This window comes from Scyliorhinus canicula, chromosome 19 (assembly GCF_902713615.1).
Source record: "Scyliorhinus canicula chromosome 19, sScyCan1.1, whole genome shotgun sequence".
Taxonomy (NCBI): domain Eukaryota; kingdom Metazoa; phylum Chordata; class Chondrichthyes; order Carcharhiniformes; family Scyliorhinidae; genus Scyliorhinus; species Scyliorhinus canicula.
Window position 1 is genome coordinate 34,690,643 of NC_052164.1, and position 24,997 is coordinate 34,715,639.

At 46.7% G+C, this 24,997-nt stretch overlaps 1 protein-coding gene across 1 annotated transcript in view; it reads right to left on the reverse strand.

The window, feature by feature from the left end:
* ngfrb (nerve growth factor receptor b) overlaps positions 1-24,997 on the reverse strand; it is a 193,477-nt gene that overhangs the window by 154,940 nt on the left and 13,540 nt on the right. The window contains exon 2 of the mRNA XM_038779107.1: positions 10,723-10,864. Coding sequence (XP_038635035.1) covers positions 10,723-10,864 — 142 coding nt within the window. The remainder of the gene's footprint in view (positions 1-10,722; positions 10,865-24,997) is intronic.

Genomic DNA, 24,997 nt, shown 5'->3' on the forward strand with positions numbered 1-24,997 from the left:
TGTGGAGTCTGCACGTCCTCCCCGTGTGTGCATGGGTTTCCTCCGGGTGCTCCGGTTTCCTCCCACAGTCCAAAGATGTGCGGGTTAGGTAGATTGGCCATGCTAAATTGCCCGTAGTGTCCTTAAAAGTAAGGTTAAGGGGGGGGGGGGGGTTGTTGGGTTACGGGTATAGGGTGGATACGTGGGTTTGAGTAGGGTGATCATTGCTCGGCACAACATCGAGGGCCGAAGGGCCTGTTCTGTGCTGTACTGTTCTATCTATGAAAATCTAATTGAAGCTATAGATGCCTGAGATCTAATTTAGAGTAAGTAGGTGAGACCTGTCACAGCTTGGCACAGAGGTCCTCAATCCGGGGGAATCAGATACTTATCCGCCTAGGCAGCCTGATTTATGATAGTCTCTTGTAGTCCCCACAGATCCTTATGGAACAATCTGACTCAAGAAGAGGGACTGTGGGGGATGCTTGGAAAACTGAAACATTCTGATTATGCCCAGTTCTTCTAATCTGTTGATCTCAGCTTCAACCTGCTGATGCAGAGCATAGGGAGCTGGCCTGGCCCTAAAAAGAAGGTGGGGGTTGAATCCAAATTACTGCAGATTTTGACTGTGACACCTTTAATCCGGCCTAGTTCATTGTGAAAAACGTGCTCAAGCCTTCTCAGGCTATCTTGAAGGACTCAATTTTAAAACATTTTCAACCAATTAACATTACAGAAAATCAATCAGTCCCTTCCTATGAGACTGGGTCTGTGTCCTTCCACAACAACCAAGGCCAGATGGGCCTCTTTGTCTTTATAAGTCATAGATGTGTTGGTTACCCAAGGACTTTCAAGGTTTTTCCAGTGTAAGTGGAAAGCTTGGCTGTGGTGTTGCTCAAGTTTAAAGTTTGGTCTCCATCACGGATATGCTCCAAGATCTGTTCTCCCACATGTCACGGAGGTCCTGGTGTCGACTTCCATTTTCAAAGGTTTGCCATTTACCTTTGGACAATTTCAGTTGGGGCCATCTTGCTCAACTGGGCTGCATTCAAGTGGTACAATGCATGCTCCTCTTCAGGGCTCCTCTCCACTATGTTCAGTGGAGCAGGGGACTGCTGCGGCTGCTGTTTTTTTTTACACTGGCACGCTTTGCCTTGCTCTGCAACATGCTGGAGTATAACCCAACAATTATATCAAATTATAATTGTTGGGTTATACTCCAGCATGTTGCAGAGCAAGGCAAAGCGAGCCAGTTATATTAAGATAGAAAAAGACAAAAGCAAATTACTGCAAATGCTGGAATCTGAAACAAAAACAGAAAATATTGGACAACTAGAAAAATAAACTTTTTGATGGGATTGACAGCCATTTATTTGTCCTCAGCTTTTTTCATTTTCTTCAAACAGCACTGCAATAATGTCCTGACTGGGGAATTCAGCTCTTTGACAACCATGAGAGCATTCAGAGTTTTATTCTCATGTGTCATCTTCCAATAACCACTTACTCTTTGAATAGGCACAAGGACACTGAACAATGCAATTCTTGGCAGCAAGGAAGCATGAGTAATGAATGCATGTGTGGAAGGTGGAGGGGAGGGGAGGGGCAGTGAACTGAGATTTTAGAAGATAAAGTTATGAATCTGCAAAGAAACAAGCAAAGATTTTTTTAATGTGCAACTTAAAAATGCAGGGGGCTGGATTCTCTGATCCTGCGTCTTACGACCAGAAAGTTGGCGCCGCTCCCGCATGGATCCTCTATCCGGTGTGGGGCTAGTAGCTGCACAGCATAAAGCCTGGGGGCATGGCCAGAGAATGGACGGATCCGTGGCCGCGCTTGCAACATGGCGCAGGCCGCAAGCAGACCCGGCCTTCCAACATCTGCCCGGCATAAACGTGGATTCTCCGGCCGATCGCCGAATGTTATTCCGGCATCGGCGATCGGAGAATCCAGCCCAGGGCCTTTGTAATTGAAAGAATACATTACAATAATAATAATAATCTTTATTAGTGTCACAAGTAGGCTTACATTAACACTGCAATGAAGTTACTGTGAAAATCCCCTAGTCGCCACATTCTGGCGCCTGTTCGGGTACACAGAGGAAGAATTCAGAATGTCCAATTCATCTAACAAGCACGTCTTTTGGGACTGTGGGAGGAAAGTGGAGCACCCAGAGGAAACCCACACAGACATGGAGAGAACGTGCAGACTCCGCATAGACAGTGACCCAAGCCGGGAATCGAATCCAGGTCCCTGGCGCTGTAAAGCAACAGTGCTACCCACTGTGCTGCCAGCAAATTCATCAATGAATAAAATCCATTCTTTCCATCATATCCATTTAATTTGGAGTCCATGTGTGGTTATCATTATCCTCCCTCGTCACCTGCTGATGACTTACTTTAAGAAACACTAATCTACTTCCTAGATTTGTCCTGAAACAAAGTCCTACGATGTTGTTAAATATCTTTGCAACCGAGTTTTGCTTCCCAATATATATCAATGCAGGACCTTTTGCAATAGGCACCAATTAATCCAAAATGAAGTATAACCTACTCTGGGAATTCATACATCCAACACTCTGCGAGAAAAGATTATCCTTTCAATCAGCTAACCTTCTTCTTTTCTTTCAGACGCTGACTGTAGTACTGTACATTGCCAGTTATTTAATCTTTTACTAAAAAGCAACAATGGAAAAATACAGATAACATGTGGAGACAGTGAGATAGGCAGCATAGCGATGCAGTATGATGTCAGATCCTGGATGGAAACTGCAATATCGAAAAAGTTAGGTTTAAGCTCAAGCAAATGAAAAGTGACTTTAATTCAGATATGATTCTGGAGTCTGACCAATGTTGAAATCTTTTGGCAGCCACTACAACATAGTTGTCTCATCAAAAGCAATCTCAATTTGATGGCAATCAACGATGGTTCAGTAAACTCAGTCAGAATCGAGATGCTAAAACGATGATTGATGGTCAAATCTAAGAAATGGTCCAGCTCCAATGTTCCACTAAACTTTCTATTGTCTAAAAAGTAGTGAAACAGCACTTACTCTGTATGTTAAATAACTGTAGAGAAATAATGATATAAATACAAACCAGGGCCGGGATTCTCCCCCACCTGGCGGGGCGGGGAGTCCCAGCGTACCGGAGTGGCGAGAACCATTCCGGCGTCGGGCCTCCACAAAGGTGCGGAATTCTCCGCACCTTTAGGGGCTAGGCCCGCGCCGGAGTGGCTCCCGCTCCGCCGACCGGCGCCAACGGCCATTGGTGCCACACCAACCGGCGTCGGGGCTGGCCGAAAGGCCTTCGCCAGTCAGCGCGAGTCCACGCATGCGCCGGAGCGTCAGCGGCTGCTGACGTCACCCCGGCGCATGCGCGGTGGAGGGGGTCTCTTTCGCCTCCGCCATGGTGGAGGCCATGGCGGCGGCAGGAAAAAAAAAGAGTGCCCCCACGGCACAGGCCCGCCCACCGATCGCGGGCCAGGCCACTGTGGGAGCACCACCTGGGGTCAGATCGCCCCACGCCCCCCCCCCCCCCCCCCAGGATCCCGGACCCGCTCACGCTGCCTGCTCCCACCGACACCAGAGGTGGTTTAAACCACGTCGGCGGGAGAGGCCTGGCAGCGGCAGGATTTCGGCCCATCGCGGGCTGGAGAATCGCCACGGGGGGCCCGCCGACCAGCGCGGCGTGATACCCGCCCTCGCCGATTCCCGGGTGGCGGAGAATTCCGGCCACGGCGGGGGCGGGATTTACGAAGGCCCCGGACGATTCTCCGACCCTGCGTGGGGGTCGGAGAATTTCGCCCCAGGGCAGGAATTGGCATGTTGCAGAAACTCTCAAAGTGCCATTAAAGGCTCTCACAAGAATGAGAATGAAAGAAAAGTTACTGTGTAATAAAAAAATTTAAATGCTGGAAAACATCAGCAGGCCTGGCAGCATCTGAGAGGAAAACATAGTTAACGGGGGTGATTCTCTGGCCTCCCTGCGGTGTGTTTCTCGGCGGTGGAAGATGGCCTGCTGTTGGCTGCAGCAAGATCTTCTGGTCTTGAATGCAGGACCTTTTAAAATAGACACTCCAAGAAGAAGAGTCATATGTATTTGAAACATTAACTCTTTTCTTCTCTCCGTAGATGTTGCCAGATCTCTTGATTTGTTCAGCATTTTTGGTTTTTATTTCAGATTTCCAGCAGCTGCAATATTTTGCTTTTATCTCAGGGAAGGTCCGATGGTTGCACAGGATTTTTACCCCTTGGGTTGGGTTGGGATCTCTGGTCCCGGCGGTGCACCGTTCGCTGGCAGCGAGATTCTCTACTCGTCGATTTTCAATGGGATTTCCCCTTGAAACTACCCATGCCGCCGGGAAACCAACGGGTGTGCTGGAAGGAATCCCAAAGGCCAGCCAATTCTGGCTCCTGTATATCATTTCGATTATAATCCAGTCTAATATTAGGTTACTCCTGTTTCTAAACTATACTTTACTGCAAGTTATTTGTACCGGACCTGTATACCACTTGTATCTCCTCTCTGTTATTTCATCTCCCTGCCAAATAAACACTACTTAACAATAATAGAATTAATCTTCCAGCAAGTGCACTGGTTGCAGGCCTGCTGAGCTGCTTCTTGTCCACCTTGAGCAGATTCCTACTTCTCCAGGAACTTGAATGCCTGTTTCCTGCAACATATCCCCAGCCACGCATAAATATATTTAATTTTACTATTCTTATACTCACTAGTGACTAATGTGTGGCACGTGGAGTAATTCATCCTTTGCGGTCCTGCTTCTTATAAAATAACTCCTGATTGTTCCTCTTTCTACTGTCAAAGTATTCTGGGTCTTCTCGGTGTTGATCTTTACCCTGGCACTGGGCAGCAGGGTGGGGGGGGGGGGGGTCAACACAACATGTAGAACCCGTGTTGGGGTTTGCAGGAAGGCTTCTCCATCATTTTGAATATTGTTCCAGCACTTTCTGACCATTGATTTTTCGATGCGCCCCCTACCCCCCAATGTAATCTTTTGCCCACAGTACCATCAATGTACTCCAGACTTCACTTCCTCATGGTGCCATCACCCTGACTGGTATGGGGTGCTTGATGCACAATCAATGGATACGAAACATAGATGAAGTCCGAACGATAGGCTTTAATACACAAGAAGTGTACCCGGCAGCAGACGGACAGAAGAAAGGCCGACTGCCGGGAAGCACCGGTTCTTATATCCCACCTCGTAGGCGGAGCTACCTACCTCTCAGCCAATCGGCTGAGAGGCACATGACTTATCTGGGCCAATGGGCAGCGAGTCCTCTGCACCAATGGCAGCTCACACTTTCAGGTACCGTAATACCCCTAGTCATACTACCAGAGTGCTGAAAACCAGTCTCAGGGTGCCACACTCCCAGCGAATTCCCTTGCGACTGGGCGGCCACCAACTTACTCTCTTCCTGACCTCCGTAGCTGCAGGATGATCACTCCTGCAACATATACTCCAGGAAGTGCTAAACCCAGGCTGCAGCACACCAACTGCTTCTTAAGCTCAGGAACCATGAACTCAACATTATCCAACAGGGCACACTTTCTACACATGTGGTTACATATGGACACACAATGCACCTTGACTTTCCTACATAGCACAAGAATTGCAGACATCTCAGCTGTCCCATCATTTTGCTTCATGAAGTCCTTTCAGATCCAGTTGATTACTCGGATTATTTATTTATTTATTGCTGTGACTTGGTAATAAATACAAACCAAGACAGGAATTAGCTTACGGAAAACAATTTTAAAGTGCCATTTAATACCTTGGAACAACTTTAAATGCCTAAACGTACACACATTAAGAATGAGAATGAACGGGAAGTTCTTTTTAAAAAATAAATTTAATGGGCGCGATTCTCCGAAATGGAGACAGAATGTTTGCGCCGTCGTGAACGCCGTGAAGGCCCCCCCCCCAGGGATGGAGCCCCCCTCGCACCTCCTCCCCACAGGCCGCCCCCCCCCCCCCCGGCCCTTCGCGCAGTGTTCCCGCCGGCAGCGACCAGGTGTGGACAGTGCCGGCGGGACTCTGGTTTTTCCGCACGGCCACTCGGCCCATCCGGGCCGGAGGATCGGCGGCCCTGCCGCGTACAGCGGCCCACGACCGCCGCCACATCAAACGCACCGGCGCAAATGGCGGCATCGGGACGGCGTGGTGCGGTTGCAACGATTCTCCGGCCCGGCGCGGGGCTCGGAGAATTGCGCCCAATGTGCCCAATTCATTTTTTTTTTCCCAATTAAGGAAGAATTTAGCATGGTCAATCCACCTACCCAGCACATCTTTGGGTTCTGGGGGTGAGATCCATGCAGACACAGGGAGAATATGCAAACTCCGCACGGACAGTGACCCGGAATCGAACACGGGTCCACGGCGCCATGAGGCAATGTTCTAATGATTGCACAGGATTTTTTACCTCTTGTAGATCATTTCCATTATAATCCATTCACAGCTTCTCTCTACTTTAGCAATCAGGATTTTCAAATAAACGCAGAAGTTCATGTTGTACAGAAGAGGTACTTAGCATTAATTTGTAGCTTTAACAAGCAACATTTTAACAAGCAGATTCAGCATTTTTGTATCCTTCACTGGAAGGTGTCCTTCGCCAATTCAGAAAATCTGATTACAGCAAGTTCCTCCCCTGCCCCTGAAATAACCATGTCATAGCTCTGCTATTTTCTTTGTTCTAATCTTATATTTCTCCTGGTTTTCATGGTGACTTTTTTTCTATTTGCCTTTAAAACTCTCCTGCTTAACAGATTTGCTTGTCTGCTTTGAAAGCTTACGATTCACCCCAATATTACAACTCAACTACATGAGTAGCTTCCCTTTTTGGGCAGGTTTAAGTTAGCCCATTCCAATTGTAGCCTCACTCATTGTTGTCCCTCCTCTCCCGTAGGCATATAATTAACATGCATTACACAGTATCTTCGCACCTCTAGGAGCTTCACAGCCAGTAAAGTACTTTTGAAAATATTGTTAAAATTGAAATGTTGAGAAGTGCAGCAATCAATATGCGATCAGCAAGATCCCACCAACTGCAAATTATGAGACAAATAACCGGATAGTCTGCTCCAGTGGTAGTGTTTGGAGGAGAACAGTGGGAGAACGCCATTGCTCTCCCCTAACTAGTGCCAGCTCTTTTACACCCAACTGGGGGGGCATTCAAAAGGCAACACCGACAACATCGCAATACTGTGAATTAAGTACACAATGATTTCCCGGAAAAATTCTCATCTGCTATTTAAACGGGCATTATTTCTACGTCATTGTCTTTTTGCCTTCCCTCATGAGCATTTCAGTTGTCCTATATTATGGTCACTGCATCTTCGATATGTCCCTGCATTTTCTTTCCATACCCAAATTATTGCTAAACATGAGATCAAGAATAAAGTCTGATTCTGGCCACTGCTCCAAATGACTCAATTACTCTTCAAAATCAGCCTACTTAATCTGTTATGTAAGGTTCAAAACCCAAATAATTCATTGTGACATTTGGAAACAAACTGCCCCTGCCCTGGAGGAAGGGAGAGTACCTAGCAAACAAAATTGCTGGCACTGTCTTTATGTGCACTCACGGAAATGTAGACTGTAGAGGAGGTAACATGTTTACGCAGAGAAAAAACTACACCTAGGCCAATTCTCAACTACTTTTTATACACTGATATTAACTGTAAGAAAATAATTGCCCAACTCCAACTGGTGTAACAAATCCACATTCACTAAATGAGCTCGTAACTCATTCCTATTTCTGATAATACTTTGGATATATAAAAAAACCAAACCAAAATCTAGCCTAATTTTCAGCCTGTAGGTTTTACGCATGACACCCATCCCCCTCCTGGTTTTCCTAACCCTGTCCATGTCTCCGTGCTTGGGCTGCCAGACTCCGACTTGTAAACCAACCCTAATGTCTCTTGCACTTCAGCAGCAGGAGGGAGAATGTGACATGGAAGAAACGTGGCTACCATTAGTTCAAAGCCGGGGAAGTACAAGTCACTTCTTCCCATCCCCATGCTGAAGCAGTTTAACCATTACTTACTGTAGCTGCTTCACTAATCATTTAAATATATAGTGGCTAAGTTTTTTGCATATATGAGGCACATCGACAGGTGTGCCGTTGTTCAATTGGTTCTAATATACTCGACGCAGTGCCACAGGTTGTGGAACACAATGCTGCAGCTTAGCTGGCAAACTGGAATTCCGCACAAACAAATGGGAAAAGCGAATTAGTTTTCCTCACAGTATTCAAGAGCAGAACAAGAGAAACTTTGGCCATTTGGCCCCTCAAGCCTGTTCCACGCCATTCAATAAAATCATAGCTGGTCTGATTGTGATCTTAACTCCACTTTGCTGCCTGCCTCCCAGGAACTGAAAAATAATTTATTAAAGCAGGTTTGGCTTTGTCCCAACTTTGCATGTTGAACAAATGGCTTTATCAATGCAAACATACAAACAGTCGACTTCTATTGAATTCTTCCGAGTTAAGAGAGACATGAAGCTATTAAAAATAGCGGGAAAAGCATTATCCAGACATTGATTCAATAATTTCAGCAATGCTAGCGTATACCCTCGCAACTGTCCTTTTATAAATTAAGCATTTAGGATATTATAGAATGAAATCAAAAGTAGTCAATTTAAATGGGGCACGCTAAAAACACAATGGGCGGGATTTTCCGATCCACCAGTTCCGTGTTCCTCCACAGCGCCCCCTCGCCGGCAGCAAGATTTTCTGTTCCCGCCACCTGACAATGGAATTTTCCATTGTGGCCACCCCACCCCACGCCACCCCACCGGGAAATCCGTGGGCATGGATGAACTGCCGGCAGAACGGGGAATCCCGCCGGTGGAGAATCTCACCCAATGGCCAGAAGTTTCCCCGCTGGCAGTGCTCCCCAGTCCGTGGGTTTCCTGGCAGCATTAAGTGGCTTCAACGGAAATCCCACCGACAAGCAGTGGGAGTGTAGAATCCCACCATCAGCAAATGGTGTGCCGCCAAGTAACACTCGGCTGGGAAACCGGAGAATCCAACCGAGCAACTCTCTTTGTTTATGGTCCCTCTTACACTTGTCCAGTTGGTTTTTCAAGTGTGAAAACAATGAGGGTGGCGCAGTGGTTGGCACTGGGACTACGGCAGGTTCGAATCGGAGCCCTGGGTCAGTGCCCGTGTGGAGTTTGCACATTCTCCCCGTGTCTGTGTGGGTTTCACCCCCACAACCCAAAGATGTGCAGGTTAGGTGGATTGGCAACACTAAACTGCCCCTTAATTGGAAAATAATAATAATTGGATACTCTAAATTTATTTTTTTAAAGTATGAAAACAATGAGAAGGTTTGAGAACTCGCGTGTGGTTTCAGGCTGTAAGATGTACTTTGTAATAAAGCTCAGTAACAATCGTCTTGCCTGACTAGTTCATTCAGTATTATATGCAAAATCTTCTCTTCATGTAATTAGGTAGCTACATCACTAGTGACAACCTTCCATCTCACTGTTGTGGTGAACTCTTGAGTTCACCATCGCCTGATGTGGCTCAGGAGCCCCACCCTGGCATGAAAATCTCTGCCACACTTGCTGCTGGGGAAGAAAGCGGGCAGATTTCACTCTATGATTGATTCTGAGGAACGCGAATATTCTCAGAAGTTAAGTGACTGGGAATTAAAAACCCAGATCGCCAAATTCCAGGAGTACCAAGCTTCCGGAAGGACAATGTAGCTGCCTTGGACTTGGATGTGGACCTCATTTAAAAACATGGGGTCAGGATAATTGACATGATTGTGGTGGGTAAGCGGCCTGAGCCTGTGAGTGTATCAGAGGCGTCTGCGACAGTCGATGCAAGGAATGTTGGAGTGGAACCGTGGCACTAAAGATCAAAAATCAACTGGAAAATATTTTAATGGCAGCCCTGGAAAGGAATTTGACCCCTTTTGTACCCATTATCTTTATAGTCCCTCAGCGGGTATTTTTATTGGGACTTACAAGTGTGTAACAGACAGGATTCGCAGTGTAGCCCAGAGACTCCCCCCTCACTCAACCCTGGGCAGTGTCAAGAGCAGGGGGGGGGGACTTCCTTTGGAGAGGTCCATGGGGATGATTTCCTGTGTCTGTAGGGGGGGGGGGGGAGGGTTGACCCCGTATGTGTGGGAGCAGGGTCGCCATTACCATGCAGGAAATCCTTGGACAGGATTCTCCAGCCGCGTCTGTCCGGAGACTGGAGAATCCTGCCCCAGGTCAATGGACTTCTCCATTGTCCTCTTCTCGCCCGTGGCGTTCCTGCAGCGGGCAGAAGAATCCAGCCCCTTGTTTCCATTTCCTTTCTGTTAGATCGGGGCGTCCTTTAAGGCCGAGGCAGTTGGCGGGACAGTCGGCTGTGGGGCCCGCCTCCAGATTTTGTATCGACTAGGTTTTGAAAAATATGGTAGGAAAAGCCATCAAAGGAGCCAGTGGGCTACGCACTGCTTTTCCCACCCAAAACACTTGGTCAAAAGAACTTAGAAAATTCCACCCATTGTTTTTGAAATGACACAGATATGTTAAGCTGTTTTTTCAAGTTACCATGAGAGAAAAAATTAAAGTATAGATTGTGGATTTTCATTATCTGAGAACTTCACCCCTAATTTTTTGAAGGAAAGAGGAAAGATCCAAAATCTTTTGTCTTCATAAGTGGATAGTCTTCTGCATAACAACAGAACAAGGCATCATACAGCCGAGTTTACTTACTGTCCAGGCATTGCTGACATTTGGTGTCTTCAGCTCCACATGGTGTCATCACACCTTCCCCTGAAGGACATACAGAGCAGCATTTCCCATCGTGGGTATATTGTTTACTTTCGCAGTTCTCGTCGGCATTGTTCAGAGACACCTTTATTGCAAAAAAAAAATCAAATTACATGATGTAATGACAGATTTTTGTGCACATTTTAGAGGTTTGCATAGATCATCAATATCAGTTATGCAGCTTGAACAGAAAAATGCAGGAAATGCACAGCAGGTCTGGCAGCATCTGTGGCGAGACGAAGAGAGTTAATGGTTCAGGAATTGTGAGGAGGGGCCATTAAGCTGAAGCATTGGACAGCATCTTTCCCCACCCTAACCCCGCCTTAGAGGCAGGGGAGTGGGGAGGTGGGAGGAGGGGTGAGCAGGAAAATTGGGCAGGAGGAGCCTGGTTGAGATGGCACCCTCGACACATTCTGACCGCCAGATAAATTTTGCAGGAGTGGGCAGAAATGGGGATAGGGTTCCAGTGCCATGGATTGACATAAATTCATATAATTAAGGGTGTCCTCTGACCGTATCATATTTTGCCAGCAGAAGCAACCCCACTGCATGCAGAAGCAACCAGCTTAATAGAGGAGACCTTCCTGGAGAAGTCGCTAGGGGAGGGGGGCACGGATACATTGTACCCCCGCCCCACCCACAAATGAGGTTGTCACAGATATCAAAGGTCCCTGCCCCAACCCCACCATGGACTGAACGATCATTGTGGAGGAGCCGCCTTGTCATTCCGAGGGGCCTACCTCCTCCCCACACCACCCCGCACCAAATTATTATTCTAAACCTCATTGAGCGACTTTGTGCTGAGACGCCCTTTCAGTCAGCATTTTGCCTCAGCAGCATCTAACCCTCCGAGTGGCACTGCCAAGGGTCTAGAGGTGTCAGCCGTCTAGAACACATGCAGTCTCTCAACTGATTTCTGCATGAATGCTCCCAATGGTTCTGTAACAAATAGACAGTAACTTTAAAGAACCAAACCTACATTTTTGCAGTAGAACAAATTATGGTGCTGGTGTTTAAGTTGGCCAATGCATCTAACCAGGCCAATTCATCTAACCGGCACATCTTTGGACACTCAGGGCGGCACGGTGGCAGTGTTGCGTAGCACTGCTGCCTCACAGCACCAGGGATCCGGATTCGATTCCGACCTTGAGTGACTGTCTACACCTTCTCCCCATGTCTGCATGGGCTTCCTCCGGATGCTCCGGTTTCCTCCCAAAAAAAAGTCCAAAGTCGTGCAGGTTTGGTAGATTGACTGTGCTAAATTGTCTCCGAGGTGGTGTTATGGGGATAGGGTGGTGTTTGGGCCTAGGTAGGGTGCTCTTTCGGAGGGTTGGTGCAAACTTGAAGGGCCGAATGGCCTCCTTCTGCAGGAATCTATGATTCTAATTTAGCATGACCAATCCATCTAACCTGCACATCTTTGGACACTAAAGGGACAATTTAGCATGGGCAATCCATCTAACCTACACATCTTTGGACACTAAAGGACAATTTAGCATGGCCAATCCATCTACCTGCACATCTTTGGACCTGATATACTGACAGCAGTACAGTATTGCTGGTGAGATGCTAATTTGGAACGCCTGTCTGCTCAGCTGAACATAAATTTATCTAGCACAAAAAAATTAACTTTTATATGGATTCACCGATTTTGAGGCTTTGTCCCCATACTGGCGTGGGAACGGTGGCGTTTTACGAAAGAAAAAAATGACCTAAAACGGCCAACGGTCCTCCGTTTCGCTGGGGGATAGCATCAAGGCAGTGTACAACACCCGGTTCTAGCTGCCGATATGGCCCGGATAATTGCTGGGTCTGTGGCGCACATAGCGCCGGCCTCTCGCAGACCCAGCCAGAGAAATAGTGCCCCCTCCTTTGGCCACTTTGCGTGCTTTGGACCAGCCCCCAACAAAGTCCCCCCCTGCCCGCTGATCGGCCCTTTCCCGACTGTGGCGGCACTGGACTGAGTCCGCAGCCGCGATGCTGAGTTCCTGATGGATGAGACCATATGGGACCCACGCCATCGGGAATTCAGCCGGTCGGGGGCGGAGCATCGGGGTGTGGGCCTCAGGCAATATCCTGAGGCCGTCGGTACTCGAGGGGGCGGAGCCTCGCATAAACGACACCACCCCCGATTCAGTCGTGAACGGGGATTCTCTGTCCAATCGCGATTTTGCCGTCAACGACCGGAGAATCCCTCCCATGGTGTCTCATCTTTCAAGTTTTAAATTTTGAAGGCCGGTATTTTAAAAATGTCGAATTAAAAATGTCTCCTCTCCATTTTTCTGTACCTGATTAAATGGCTGGGATTCCCCTTTATGTGTTCGCCCCACTACTGCTGCTATAGAGGACGGAGAATCTGGCGCTCAGCCAAATCTCCCATTCACCCCAGCGGGACCGGAAGATCCCGCCGCCGTGAACAATTGGAGAGTCCCAGCCGAGTTTATCCTCTTTAACTCATGTCCTTTTCAGCTCTCCTGTGGTTTACATCCCAATCCTTCAATCTAATTTTTTAAGGAGCTATCCTGTAGGTCACTCTGTTCACTCAAACACCGGATATCTTGATTCCCTCCCTGCAATGTGAAAATGTTGACTTTTACAGCTGAAGGCTGCTGAGATTAATCTAAATAAAGGTAAAATATTCCATTGCAAAATTTAACTCATTACTCAAATTATACATAGCTCCAGCTCCAACTCTAGATGTGCGCAGAGAGCAGAAAATTATTTTGCGCTGAAAATTTAAATGGCTGAAGGCATCTTAATAGACGTAGCACAACCGGGGAACAATAATCCTTGAAAACGAACCCAGAAGTCTCTTTAATTGATTGGCAGCCTCAACCGCAGCTACTATGGGAGAGCAGAAAGAACGGGCAGGCAACACGGGAATGAAAGACAGAAAATGTGGGCCCTACAGATAGATAACTGAACAAGCCAGCATCTGACCACTGTTTGCTATCAGCTGGCATGGATGTGAGGCTCCACAATCCTTCTGTGCACTCCATGATACCACACATCAGAATGAACATTTTATTGGCCGGAATTCTCCAGGCGTTGCGATTCACTTTTCCCGCCGGGGGTGCGCCCCCACCAGCAGGGTTTCTGGTGGCGTGTTGTGGTTACAATAGGAAATCCCATTGACAAGCAATGGGAAGATAGAATCCCGCCACCAACGAACGGTGTGCCACCGAGACACACACGACTGGGGAACTGGAGAAACCTGCCCATTATGTCTGCCCATGGCTGGAGAACGTTCAGCATGAAGGTTTCCCATCATATTTGCATGGGATGTGGGCATCGCAGGCAAGGCCAGCATTTGTTGCCCATCGCTAATTGCCCTTGAGCACAATGGCTTGTTGAGCTATTGCAGGGGGCAGTTAAGAGTCAACAGTGTTGTTGTTGGTCTGGAGTTCATTTAGGCCAGTCTGGGTAAGGATGGTAGATTTCCTTCCCTAAAGGGCATTAGCACCCAGGTGGATTTTTGCCAGCAATCACTGATGCTTGCCACAGTCACCATTACTGAGACTAATGTTTAATTCCAGATTTCTTAATTGAATTTAAATTCCGCCAACTGCCATGGTGGGATGTGAACCTGTGAGCATTAGCTTGGGCCTCTGGATTGCTAGTCCAGTGACATTACCACTATGCCACCATCTACCTATTGCTATCGCCACCTAACTATTGCTTCACTGGCTTTGTCAGCCCTATGGTGCAAGGTTGCTGCAAGTCCACATCCAGCAGATGGCACAATCTGTATTTAGCAGACAAGCCAGCCTGCCATAGTGTTGGTGGTATCTCGAATGTACAGCCAATCAGACTGTGTGCAAGATGATATCACTGGCATTCCTTGTTTCATGCACTGTTACAGACAGCAGGAGAACGATGATTGGGATGTCTCTGAAGAACCATCCAGCATTACAGTTGCTCTGCTCGTTCTACATCATTTGTTGCCATCAGATATAGAGTCTCAGACTCCTTTGGAACTCAAGTCAAACAATGCACTAAACCTTTGTCAAAGTAGTATGCCCAGCAAAAATCAGAAGAGACATCAAGTGAGTCAGGAAGGAATAGAATGTCGAGACCAGTTCAGTCACAAGGGAGTTTTCAAGATTGGATGGTATTTACTTTAATGCAAGGAGTCTGACAAACAAGGCCGATGAATTGAGGGCACAAATGAAAACATGGGGGTATGATGTCATTGCTGTCACTGAGACATGGTTGAGAAAGGGGCAAGATTGGCAGCTCAATATTCCAGGATGCAGGATCTTAGGGTGAGATAGGGAAGGAGGTAAAAGAGGAGGAGGTTTTGTAATTACTGCAGTAAGGGAATCAATTCTCTAGCTGTTACTATTCATTTTTCCTGCTGGCAGCTCACCCCCCCCGCCCACGGGTTTCCCAGTGGGGTAGAGTGGCTTTGTTGTCCCGCCGAGAAACACATGGCTGGGAAACCGGAGAATCCAGTCCTCGATCCTTCATGTGGGATAGAAAGAGCAGGGATTCAAGAACTGGCTGCGGTGGAATTTCAAATAACACTGCACCTTGGTCTGGCAAAGCACCTGTAATGAATATTCACCTGCTTCCTATTTTGTAGCTAGCTTACCATCCAGTCTTATTTTTGAGGCTTCCTGGGGCTTTCAGTTTAATTAAAACTCTTTCATGTGAAATGTCTATAATGAGAACACTAAACATGTGCAGGTTTGAAGGAAGTGAAAAGCAACCTTATCATGCATTCATCAGCTCAGCTTCTACGAAGTCTTCATTTCCATTAAACTAGTTCTGTGTTTATATTGGGTTGATTGAAAACACCTTTAGAACATAGAACATAGAACAGTACAGCACAGAACAGGCCCTTCGGCCCTCAATGTTGTGCCGAGCCATGATCACCCTATTCAAACCCACGTATCCACCCTATACCCGTAACCCAACAACCACCCCTTAACCTTACTTTTATTAGGACACTACGGGCAATTTAGCATGGCCAATCCACCTAACCTGCACATCTTTGGACTGTGGGAGGAAACCGGAGCACCCGGAGGAAACCCACGCAAACAGGGGGAGGACGTGCAGACTCCACACAGACAGTGACCCAGCCGGGAATCGAACCTGGGACCCTGGAGCTGTGAAGCATTTATGCTAACCACCATGCTACCCTGCTACCTTTATATACGTGTAATATCTCAACATATGGTATTTTATTATCTTTATCCTCTCTTGTTTGTAAAATCATATTTTCTGCCTGGCTGTTAGCCCACGCAAGCCAATTACATGTTGCATCTGCTCCCAGGATGTCACTTCATCCTGCTAAAATTCTAAATTCCTGAATATTGAAGTCCTGAATTGATGGGATGGACGCCCAGCTGGTAATATGTTCTTTTATCTTTTCTGATTTTTGTATCTTTCTATTAAGTCACCACATTTTTTACTTAACTTGCATCTTTACATTTCTGTAATACTTAGGAGCCCACAATTTCCTGCTGCCTAGCCATCAAGTTCAATTATTTTATTCCACATTCAAGTACCGTCACTTTGTGGGAGTCATTTGTTTTTTCTTAGTTTATTTATTGAGTGCCATAGTCAAAATGTACTTACTCTCCTTACCACCTTTAATCAGTCTGATCTGGGATGGAAAATTATGCATCTTTTCTTACCATGCAGTGTGTACTTCAATTCAGTAGCAAACTTCCATGTATTTAACAAAAAGAAGTGAAAGTCTTGTAAAGGAAAAGGTTCACAGCAAATTGTGAAATCTCTTGTAGTTAATGTCCAGCAGATTAGTTCTCATGTGAACCTCGAAAATGGAACAGATGATTTACTTTGACTGCTTAATGGCTAGCAGTTAATTTCAGAGTGGAACCTTACCAAAAAATGGCAAAGTGTCAGTTCCGGTGAGAAAAACGGTGCAAACCCCGCCAAATGATTCTCGTGGAACCATGTGCTCTTTGCCAAAAAAAAGAGTGGGTATAGTTTACACCAACACTGGCAGGGCAAGGGGCTCTTAGAGCAGTAACCCGGCTCAAAAGAGATCGGGGTACCATCCTTAAAGGGCACCAATGCTGCATTCGAACAACTCCCAGTTCACATCACAGAGGTCTCGGGGGCTCTCCAACGCCACCCCCACTACCCACACTCCCCCAGCATTCAGCGCTGGCATTCCCCCCCCCCTTCAATGTCTGCTGTTCCCCTCCCACCCCCCCTCGTTCCTGCCCACAACACATATATACACTCCCACCCCCATGTAGGTCCCACTATGGTCTTCCCCTGGTACTGCCCTCAGCACAGTTTGGCACTACCAGGTTGGCACTGCCAGGTTGGCAGTTCCAACCTGTGCCGGGGGAAGTGGAAGACCACTGCCCAGGCATGTTCCTCTACCCCACACTCCCCCACCCACCAGGAGCTATACTTGCCTCTGCAACCCAGAGGGATCCCCTCGATTGCCTCGCACCTGAGCAAACCTGTCATAAATGAATATTCCATAAGGGGGTGAGTCTGGAGTTAGTCCTTACAATGACATGCTAATGTATTAGAATGAGGTTCCTGGGTTCCCGTGGCATGATTCGCACTACTCTACTGGAGGGGGCGGGGTAAAGAGAGGGCGGGGTGTGAAAATTCCAAAACTCAATCACGCCAGAGGGAATCGCGTTTTTTGATTCTCTCCGGATTTTGAGCCCGAGCCAAGTTTCTCACAGGCGGAGCGTATGGGCTCAAAATTGCGTCAGATTCTGGCTCTCAAAATGGCTGACGACGGATGGTTTGTATAATGTGAAGACGACACAGGCGTATTTCTCAGCTGTGGGAGGCAACCCGCTATTGGCTGCCGGCGGGATCTTCTGGTCCCACCACTGCCAAAGGAATTTCCCATTGAATCCACCCCATGCCGCCAGGAAACCTGCGGCTGAGGTGCGCCGCCAGCGGGGCAAGAAGAACCAGCCGGTGTGAACTGCCAAAAGGTCTCGCTCAAGTTTTTAAATCTACATTTAAAAAAATCTAGGGTTTGAAGAGTCAATGGATGCTTCAGTTGACAGAGCTTTGATTGCTTTTATCCTTGAGTGTCAAGCTGACTCATCGCAAGCCAGTTATAGCTTGCCAAAGTAATAGCCAAGTTGGCAGAGAGTCAAAGTGACCAAGTCAAAGGGAGCTGGCAGGCTATTTACACTGTCTCTGGAGTGCTTGTTCCTATCGAAACCATTGGTGCAAAAATGCAACTAAATTCTTTGTGGAATGTAGCTTGCCAAAATTGATGATAAATTGAAAGCTAACTGTTAAAAATAAAATCCAGCTGTCATCAACTCTTCCAGACTAATCAGTTATATCCAGGCTAGTAACAATTTATTGGGCCTTTTGGTTAAGCTATTCAGATGGATACTGATGATTATCCAGCGGAGAAGTGTTTAAAATGTTCAAATAGGCTGCTTTAAAAAGTTTCCATTTACCTCACTGGGTAGTAATCTCATCTCTGAGTCATAAATTTGTGGGTTCGATCCTCCAGACCAGGACTTGAGCAAGTCATCTGGTCATGTGCTGATGGAGGCCTTATTTTTTGGAGGAGACAACGAACAGAAGTCCCTTCTACCTGGCCAAATGGGTATAACAATTGGAGCAATGAAATTTGACCTAAATGTTGGGAGGTTAGTAATTTTGGATCAGCAACGAGATTCAAAGGTTTAAATATAAACATCACTAGAAGCTAGGGGACAGGAACAAACTAAAGTTAAAAGGGCCGATAAAGTGCTGGTCTTTACAGCAAGGTCACTGGAAAACAAAGGGTTTTGAATTGTTTTGCAGCTGTGTAGAGCTTTGGTTAGACTCTGGAGACATCTGGAGTAATGCGTTCTCTGGGCATAGCGTCTCAAAAAGTATTTGGTTTGGATGCAGTGTAGATTCCGCAGGGTGATATCAGCTAAAAGGGTTAAATTATCTGGAAACACTGCATCGACAAGGCTTATACTGTCTTGAAAATGAAAGAATAAGGGGCAAACTAATTGAGCTGTTTAAGATTATCAAAGACGTTGATAGGTAGACAGAGAACATTTGATGGAGAAGTACAGAATAGGGCAAATTAGCTTAAAATTAGCTAGTCATTCAGGGACAATATCAGGGGGCAGTTCTTCAGAAAGGGCAGTGGACATTTAGAAATCTAGCTCCACCAAAAGCTTTTGAGACAAGGTCAATTGAAAATTTCAGAAAGGAGATTGATAGGTTTGTGTTATGCAATGGTTTTAAGGGTTACAAAAACGAGACCAATAGATGGAGCTAAGATGCAGCTCCTCAATGATGCAACTGAATGGCAGAATAGTTAACTCCTGTTCCTATGTTTAAAAAAGCCAGCGCTTTTGTGGTAACTTACACGAGACACAGGGGTTGGGCTGATTAGGCTCCCCTTGAGACTCGTAGAGTACGAGCTTCGCCGCTGAGGGGCAGAGCCCCCATCAGCAGTAGAGGAAACCAGATCATAAAAACCCAACCCGAGTGTGAACCGCATGCGGGCAGTCCCTTCATGGACCTATGTATGTAATATTTTTGTACCTCTAACTAAATCTTTTGTTCCCTAAGCTTTTCATGTGGCTGCTTCTGAGAACTCAACACATTTCAAACATTGAGATGTTCAAAAAATACATCACAGTTAATGAAGTGCTTTTGGAGCATAGTCTCTGCTATAATGTCAGAAGTGCAGTAGCCAATTTGTGCGGACCAAGTTCCCACAAACAGCAATGAGATAAAGGTCAGAGGATCTTTTTATATGGTGTAGATTGCTCAAGATACCAGCGATAACAGCCTATTCTTTGCAATAGGATCTTTTATGTCCACCTAAAAAGCAGATGGGACCTTGGATGCATGCAAAAGACTCCCTCAGTACCGCGAATGGTCAGGTCTAGTTTTTTTATGGCTTAAGTCTCTGCAGTGAGATTGTGATCCCACAACTTTCTGTCTGAGAGGCAAGGCAGCTATCAAGCCACAGCTGACACAGTTTCCATTTGACTACTTAAAGCAGAAGGGGCAGTTCTTCTACCAAGGTAATCAGTCCCATTTGCTGTTGGTGGAATTATAGGGTGGCATGGTAGCACAGTGGTTAGCATTGTTGCTTCACAGCGCCAGGGTCCCAGGTTTGATTCCCGCTTGGTTTACTGTCTGTGTGGAGTCTGCACGTTCGCCCCATGTCTGCGTGGGCTTCCTCGGGGTGCTCCAGTTTCCTCCCACAAGTCCCGAAAGATGTGCTTGTTAGATGAATTAGACATTCTGAATTCTCCCTCAGTGTACCCGAACAGGCGTTAGAGTGTGGTGACAAGGGTATTTTCACAGTAACTTGCAGTGTAAATGTAAGCCTACGTGTGACAATAATAAAGATTATTATTATGCGCCACCATATTTGCCTACATAAAGCAGTAGTGTCTGCATTTCAAAAATAATTAATTAGTTGTGAATTGCTTTGGGATGTCTCGAAGACGTGAGTGCAGTCTTCGCACTGGAAAAGTACAATAAAGGAATGGAAGGATATCTGGAGTATGAAGAAGTATTTTCTTTATTCAGATAATTAGAAGAACACACAATATTGTGGAAGTGCTTAAAGTAATGAAAGAATACCACAGGGTAGATGGAAGCAGACTTTTCCCTGTAACTGAGGGATATAGAACTAGATGTAAGTTTGTACCTGCACTCCAAGCATTAATCCCCAAGGAAAAATGAGATTGTATTGTCTTGAATTTAGAAGGTTAAAGGATTGATTAATGTTTTTGAGATATCGAGGGGAACAGGTCTGATGGAGAGAAAATATCATTAATGGTTGTGAGTCCAGGACCAGGCAACATAAGACAAGCTCTTTCAAAAGTGAAATTAGGATTTTTTTCCTAAGCACAAAGGGTGGTAGAAGTTTGAAACCCTCACAAATGGCAATTGATGCGAGATCAGTTATTAATTTTAAATCAGTGATTGATAGATTTTTGTTTACCAAATGTATAAAGAGATATGGATCGAAGGAAGGTTTATAGAGTTAGGGCATAGATCAAGCATGATCTTATTGAATTGAGAAACAGGTTCGAAAGATTAAATAGCCAGCGCTTGCCCCATATGAAACATCACAAAGTCGACCATCTAAGAGACTTGTTAATGCTGCATGAATTTTGTGGGTCAGTGGGTATAGTTTATTTCCATGCAATGAGCAAATGTAGGATCAGGGATGATCAACTATAGTTGTGTAGCCACCTGGGGTGGCCACTGCCCAACACAAAATGGAAGATTGCAAGGAATGCAGGGAAAATGGACATGTTGTAAAGCAAGCAGCTTGCAAAGCGCTTGTATATTGGGACGGCTGCAGAAACCAGTTTTGACTGCTGCAGAAACCAGACAACACTGTGAAAAGAAACCAGTTAACATACTAATGAGGCGATACCCAGATGCAATGGAAACAAGTTAAACACAGATCGATACATTGAATGGAAGGCCAGACTTTCGGCGCCAGAGAAGCCCAAAACAATAAGTCCCAAGAACTGTCCCAGTGACTGAGGAACTGCCCCATGATTGGGGGATTCAAACATATCGATTGGGAAGAGACCCAATCGATTCCAAGCAGGTAAGGGAGTCCGCCCAAAGGGGCGCGGATCCCCTGGGACCTATAAAAAACAGGTTCAGTCTTCTGATCCAGCCCTCCAGCCCTTCTCTCTCTTTGACCAACACTCCTCCGTGGACCAGCTTTTGCCAAGAAGATCTTGAACGAGAGAGAGAAGCGAGTTCGAACAGCAGCCGCCAACAAGTAAGTGCCTCACAACGATCGCTACCAGAGATAGGCACTCCTGACCCCTTTTTACTCATACCAACCTGAAGTCTGCAGACCAGAGCAGAGCAAGAGGCCTTGTTCCCTGACCCAGCAGTTCCTTCGAGATAAGTATTAGTTTATTTAGCGGTAGGAGTAAGTTTAATCCTTTTAGCTTGTGCATGGGTAGTTATTATAATTGTGTTATAATAAACTCAGTTGTTTGGACTTACTAATTGGTGTATGGTTTTATTGCTTTGAACTTCACCTTGAAGCTTGTGACGGTGTACCTGGCGACTCCAGAGCTTAGAAAAGAAACAGAGCCAAATTGAGTGTTAAGCACACTCACACAGAAGTCGCAACATTTAGTGGCAGACTCCGGATGGGACTCGATTAGAAGTGGCCCCCCACTCCGAGAGAACCCAGAAATTTAAATTGGAAATCCAATTGGGAAAAGGAAAAAACACAAGTGTTCAAGGAGTTCAAATCAATAACGATAATTCGGAAGTGTGTTTTTGCATGCGTAACTAACAGGGTTGTAAGGTTCAACCGAGAGATTTTTGTTGCGTCAAACTGTCGGGAGTTTTATAATTGGAACATAGCGAAAGCCGTACCCGTATTTTAAAAGCATTACCTTATCATCCCTTGTTCCAAATTAAAGAGAGAAAGAGGAAATGGCCATGCAGGCAATGGAACGCCTCATGAACCCAGAGCAGTTCGTGGTCGCAGCGACCAACAGTAGCAGAGTAGGCCAGTGTCCCGTATGGGAGCTGGAACTCAGGAAATATCTCAAAGGGAAAGGATGGCCCCTTTGGAGTGAGTTTTGTGTGAATGAGGAGACAGGTCCCGGGAGTATAGGACATACTTGGTGGGAGAACCTTTCTCAAATTCACAGGAAGAATTTAAGTAAAGCACGCAAGCCGATGGCAATTGTGTCCTGCTTGGCACAATTGCGAGGCACAGAGGAGGTCGTTCGGACGCTCCGCAAAGAATTAGAGGAAAGGAATAGGATGAGCAAAGTGGATGTCAGGGACATCGAAAAGGAAAACCTAGAGTTAAGAAGGAAGCTGGCAGAGGAGGGTACAGAGGTGGATGATGCCAAGAGGGCACATCAGTCTTGCCTAGCCCATCTGAGCAGTTCCCAAGTTCAATATGAAAAAGCCTATCAAGATGTGCAGCGTGCAGTCCTGATAAGAGAAGAGTCAGAAAAGCAGGTAAAGACACTGGAAAAGCAGTGTAGCGACCTAAAAGCAGCTTTAAGGGCACTCCATGCTGCCACCACTGAGCAAAGACAAAGCACCGTAGACCACTCTAAATGTAGGAAGCAGATTGCGCAGCTGCAATCTCTGCTTTCCATACAGAATGGGTTCCAAAGCACCTTTGGAACACAGTTAAATGAGGAAAATGTCCCAGATTGGCAAGAATTGAGTGAGACAGCGCAGCGCTATGTTCAGGGAACATGTGCGCCAGCAGCGCAACAGAAACGGAAAGCGCCCCAACCCCCCACAGATCAGATAGCACCCGCACCTACGAACCCAATCACCACCCAAAGAAAGGAAACCACAGAAGGCGCACCCGAGATCACATACACCACCCCCTTAACCGTACCGTCCCATACCAGCCTCCCCGGACAGGCGCCGGAATGTGGCGACTAGGGGCTTTTCACAGTAACTTCATTGAAGCCTACTCGTGACAATAAGCGATTTTCATTTCATTTCATTTCATAACTGTAACACAACTCAGGGACGCGTGTGAGAAAATAACCCCGTTTCTCCCCACTGCAGATCCCTGCCAATTTTCCACGAAAGTAAAACAGCAGGCTACCATGTACGGCCTGGATAAGCGAGAGCAGGTGAAGCTCACAGTTCTGAGTTTAGACTCATCGGTTGTAGCAGCCCTCCCCGACCCACAGAACGTTGGAGGAGGCACACTAGAGGAAATGCATACATCTATTTTAGACGCGATAGACAATAGAGGAGACCCAGTCGAAGGCCTAAATAAGTGTAGGCAGAAGAGGACAGAGCACCCCACAGCATTCGCAGGAAGGCTGTGGATTCATTTCACTGCCGTTTTTGGCAATTTAGACCGAGCGCATTTAACCCGCGATAATATGGTTAAATGGACCCGCACCATAGTCTCCCACGCCACAGATGCAGGACAGAATGTCTGCTCCAGTTATGACCCCTCAGAAGAGGCCCATAATGAAAAATGGGTTTTGAAAAGATTGTCCCGCGCTTGGGAGCAATCTGTCCAAGGCAAAGTAAAGGTAAAGACCCCAGAAGACGGTCAGGCTGCAGCAGATATACAGGCAGTAAGAGCGCACCAAAACCCCGCAAGGGTAAACGAAGGAAAGAACAGCCCCCCACAGAAGTCACAGGAATGTTACAACTGCGGACAGTTAGGGCATTTCGCAAGGGAATGCAATGGCCCACAGAGATCTCAGAGAGGCCAGCAGACAGGCACTCTGAACAGGAACAAAGCTAAGTCTATCCACAGTATAGGGACGCAGTCAGGACAGACCAATGTGGACGGAACGGACTGATGGTGTTCGGGCTCCCCCACTTGGGTCTGTGACACCCTCTGGGACCGATCCGGAAGGCCGGTGGTCACAGCAAAGATTAGAGGGAAGCCCATAGAATTACTTTAGGATACAGGAGGGTCCCGCACAACCATTAATTCCACCACCACAGCACAGGCGGACACGTGGCCCACCACATCCACAATTACAGTCAGCGGATTACAGGTCACTCGCAGCAGGGACACATTACAGCCCCTGTATCAATTCAGCTAGGGAACATCTCCACCAGACACCCATTGTTTTAGTTAGTCTGCCCCGCACAGCAGAACACATACTGGGTATTGATTTTATGAATGTCCACAGCCTGTCGTTCGATCCAGTCAATCAGTGTGTCTGGAGAATGGCAAAATCGGACAGAGCACCCGCAACTCTCACAGTAGGAGAGTATGCAAATAGGATTAGCGCAGCAGGCGACTATTGTTTCGACCCGACCACGCTTAGCACGGACAAACAGGTTAGGGCAGTTTTGAACCGACACAGGACAGCATTTGCCAGTCACCGGCACAACTGCGGCAGAATGACTGGACAAGTTCAGATTACAGGACCTGACCCAAGACCACAGAGACAGTACCGATTTCCCCTAGAAGCAGAGGGAGAAATTGGAACGGTTATAGAGAGCTTATTAGAGCAGTGTGTACTTAGGACAGTAGCCTCAACTAATAATGCACCTATTTGGCCAGTGAGGAAGCCCGACGGATCATGGCGTCTGACCATTGATTATCGGGAACTCAACAAAGCAACCCCAGCAGTAGCCCCTACGGTAGCAACAAGTCCCGAGACCATGCTCAAGCAGGGACTCCACTCCAAATATTTCACGGTATTGGACATTAGCAATGGCTTCTGGTCAATCCCATTGGCAAAGGTGTGCCAGTACAAATTTGCCTTCACATTTAAAGGACAGC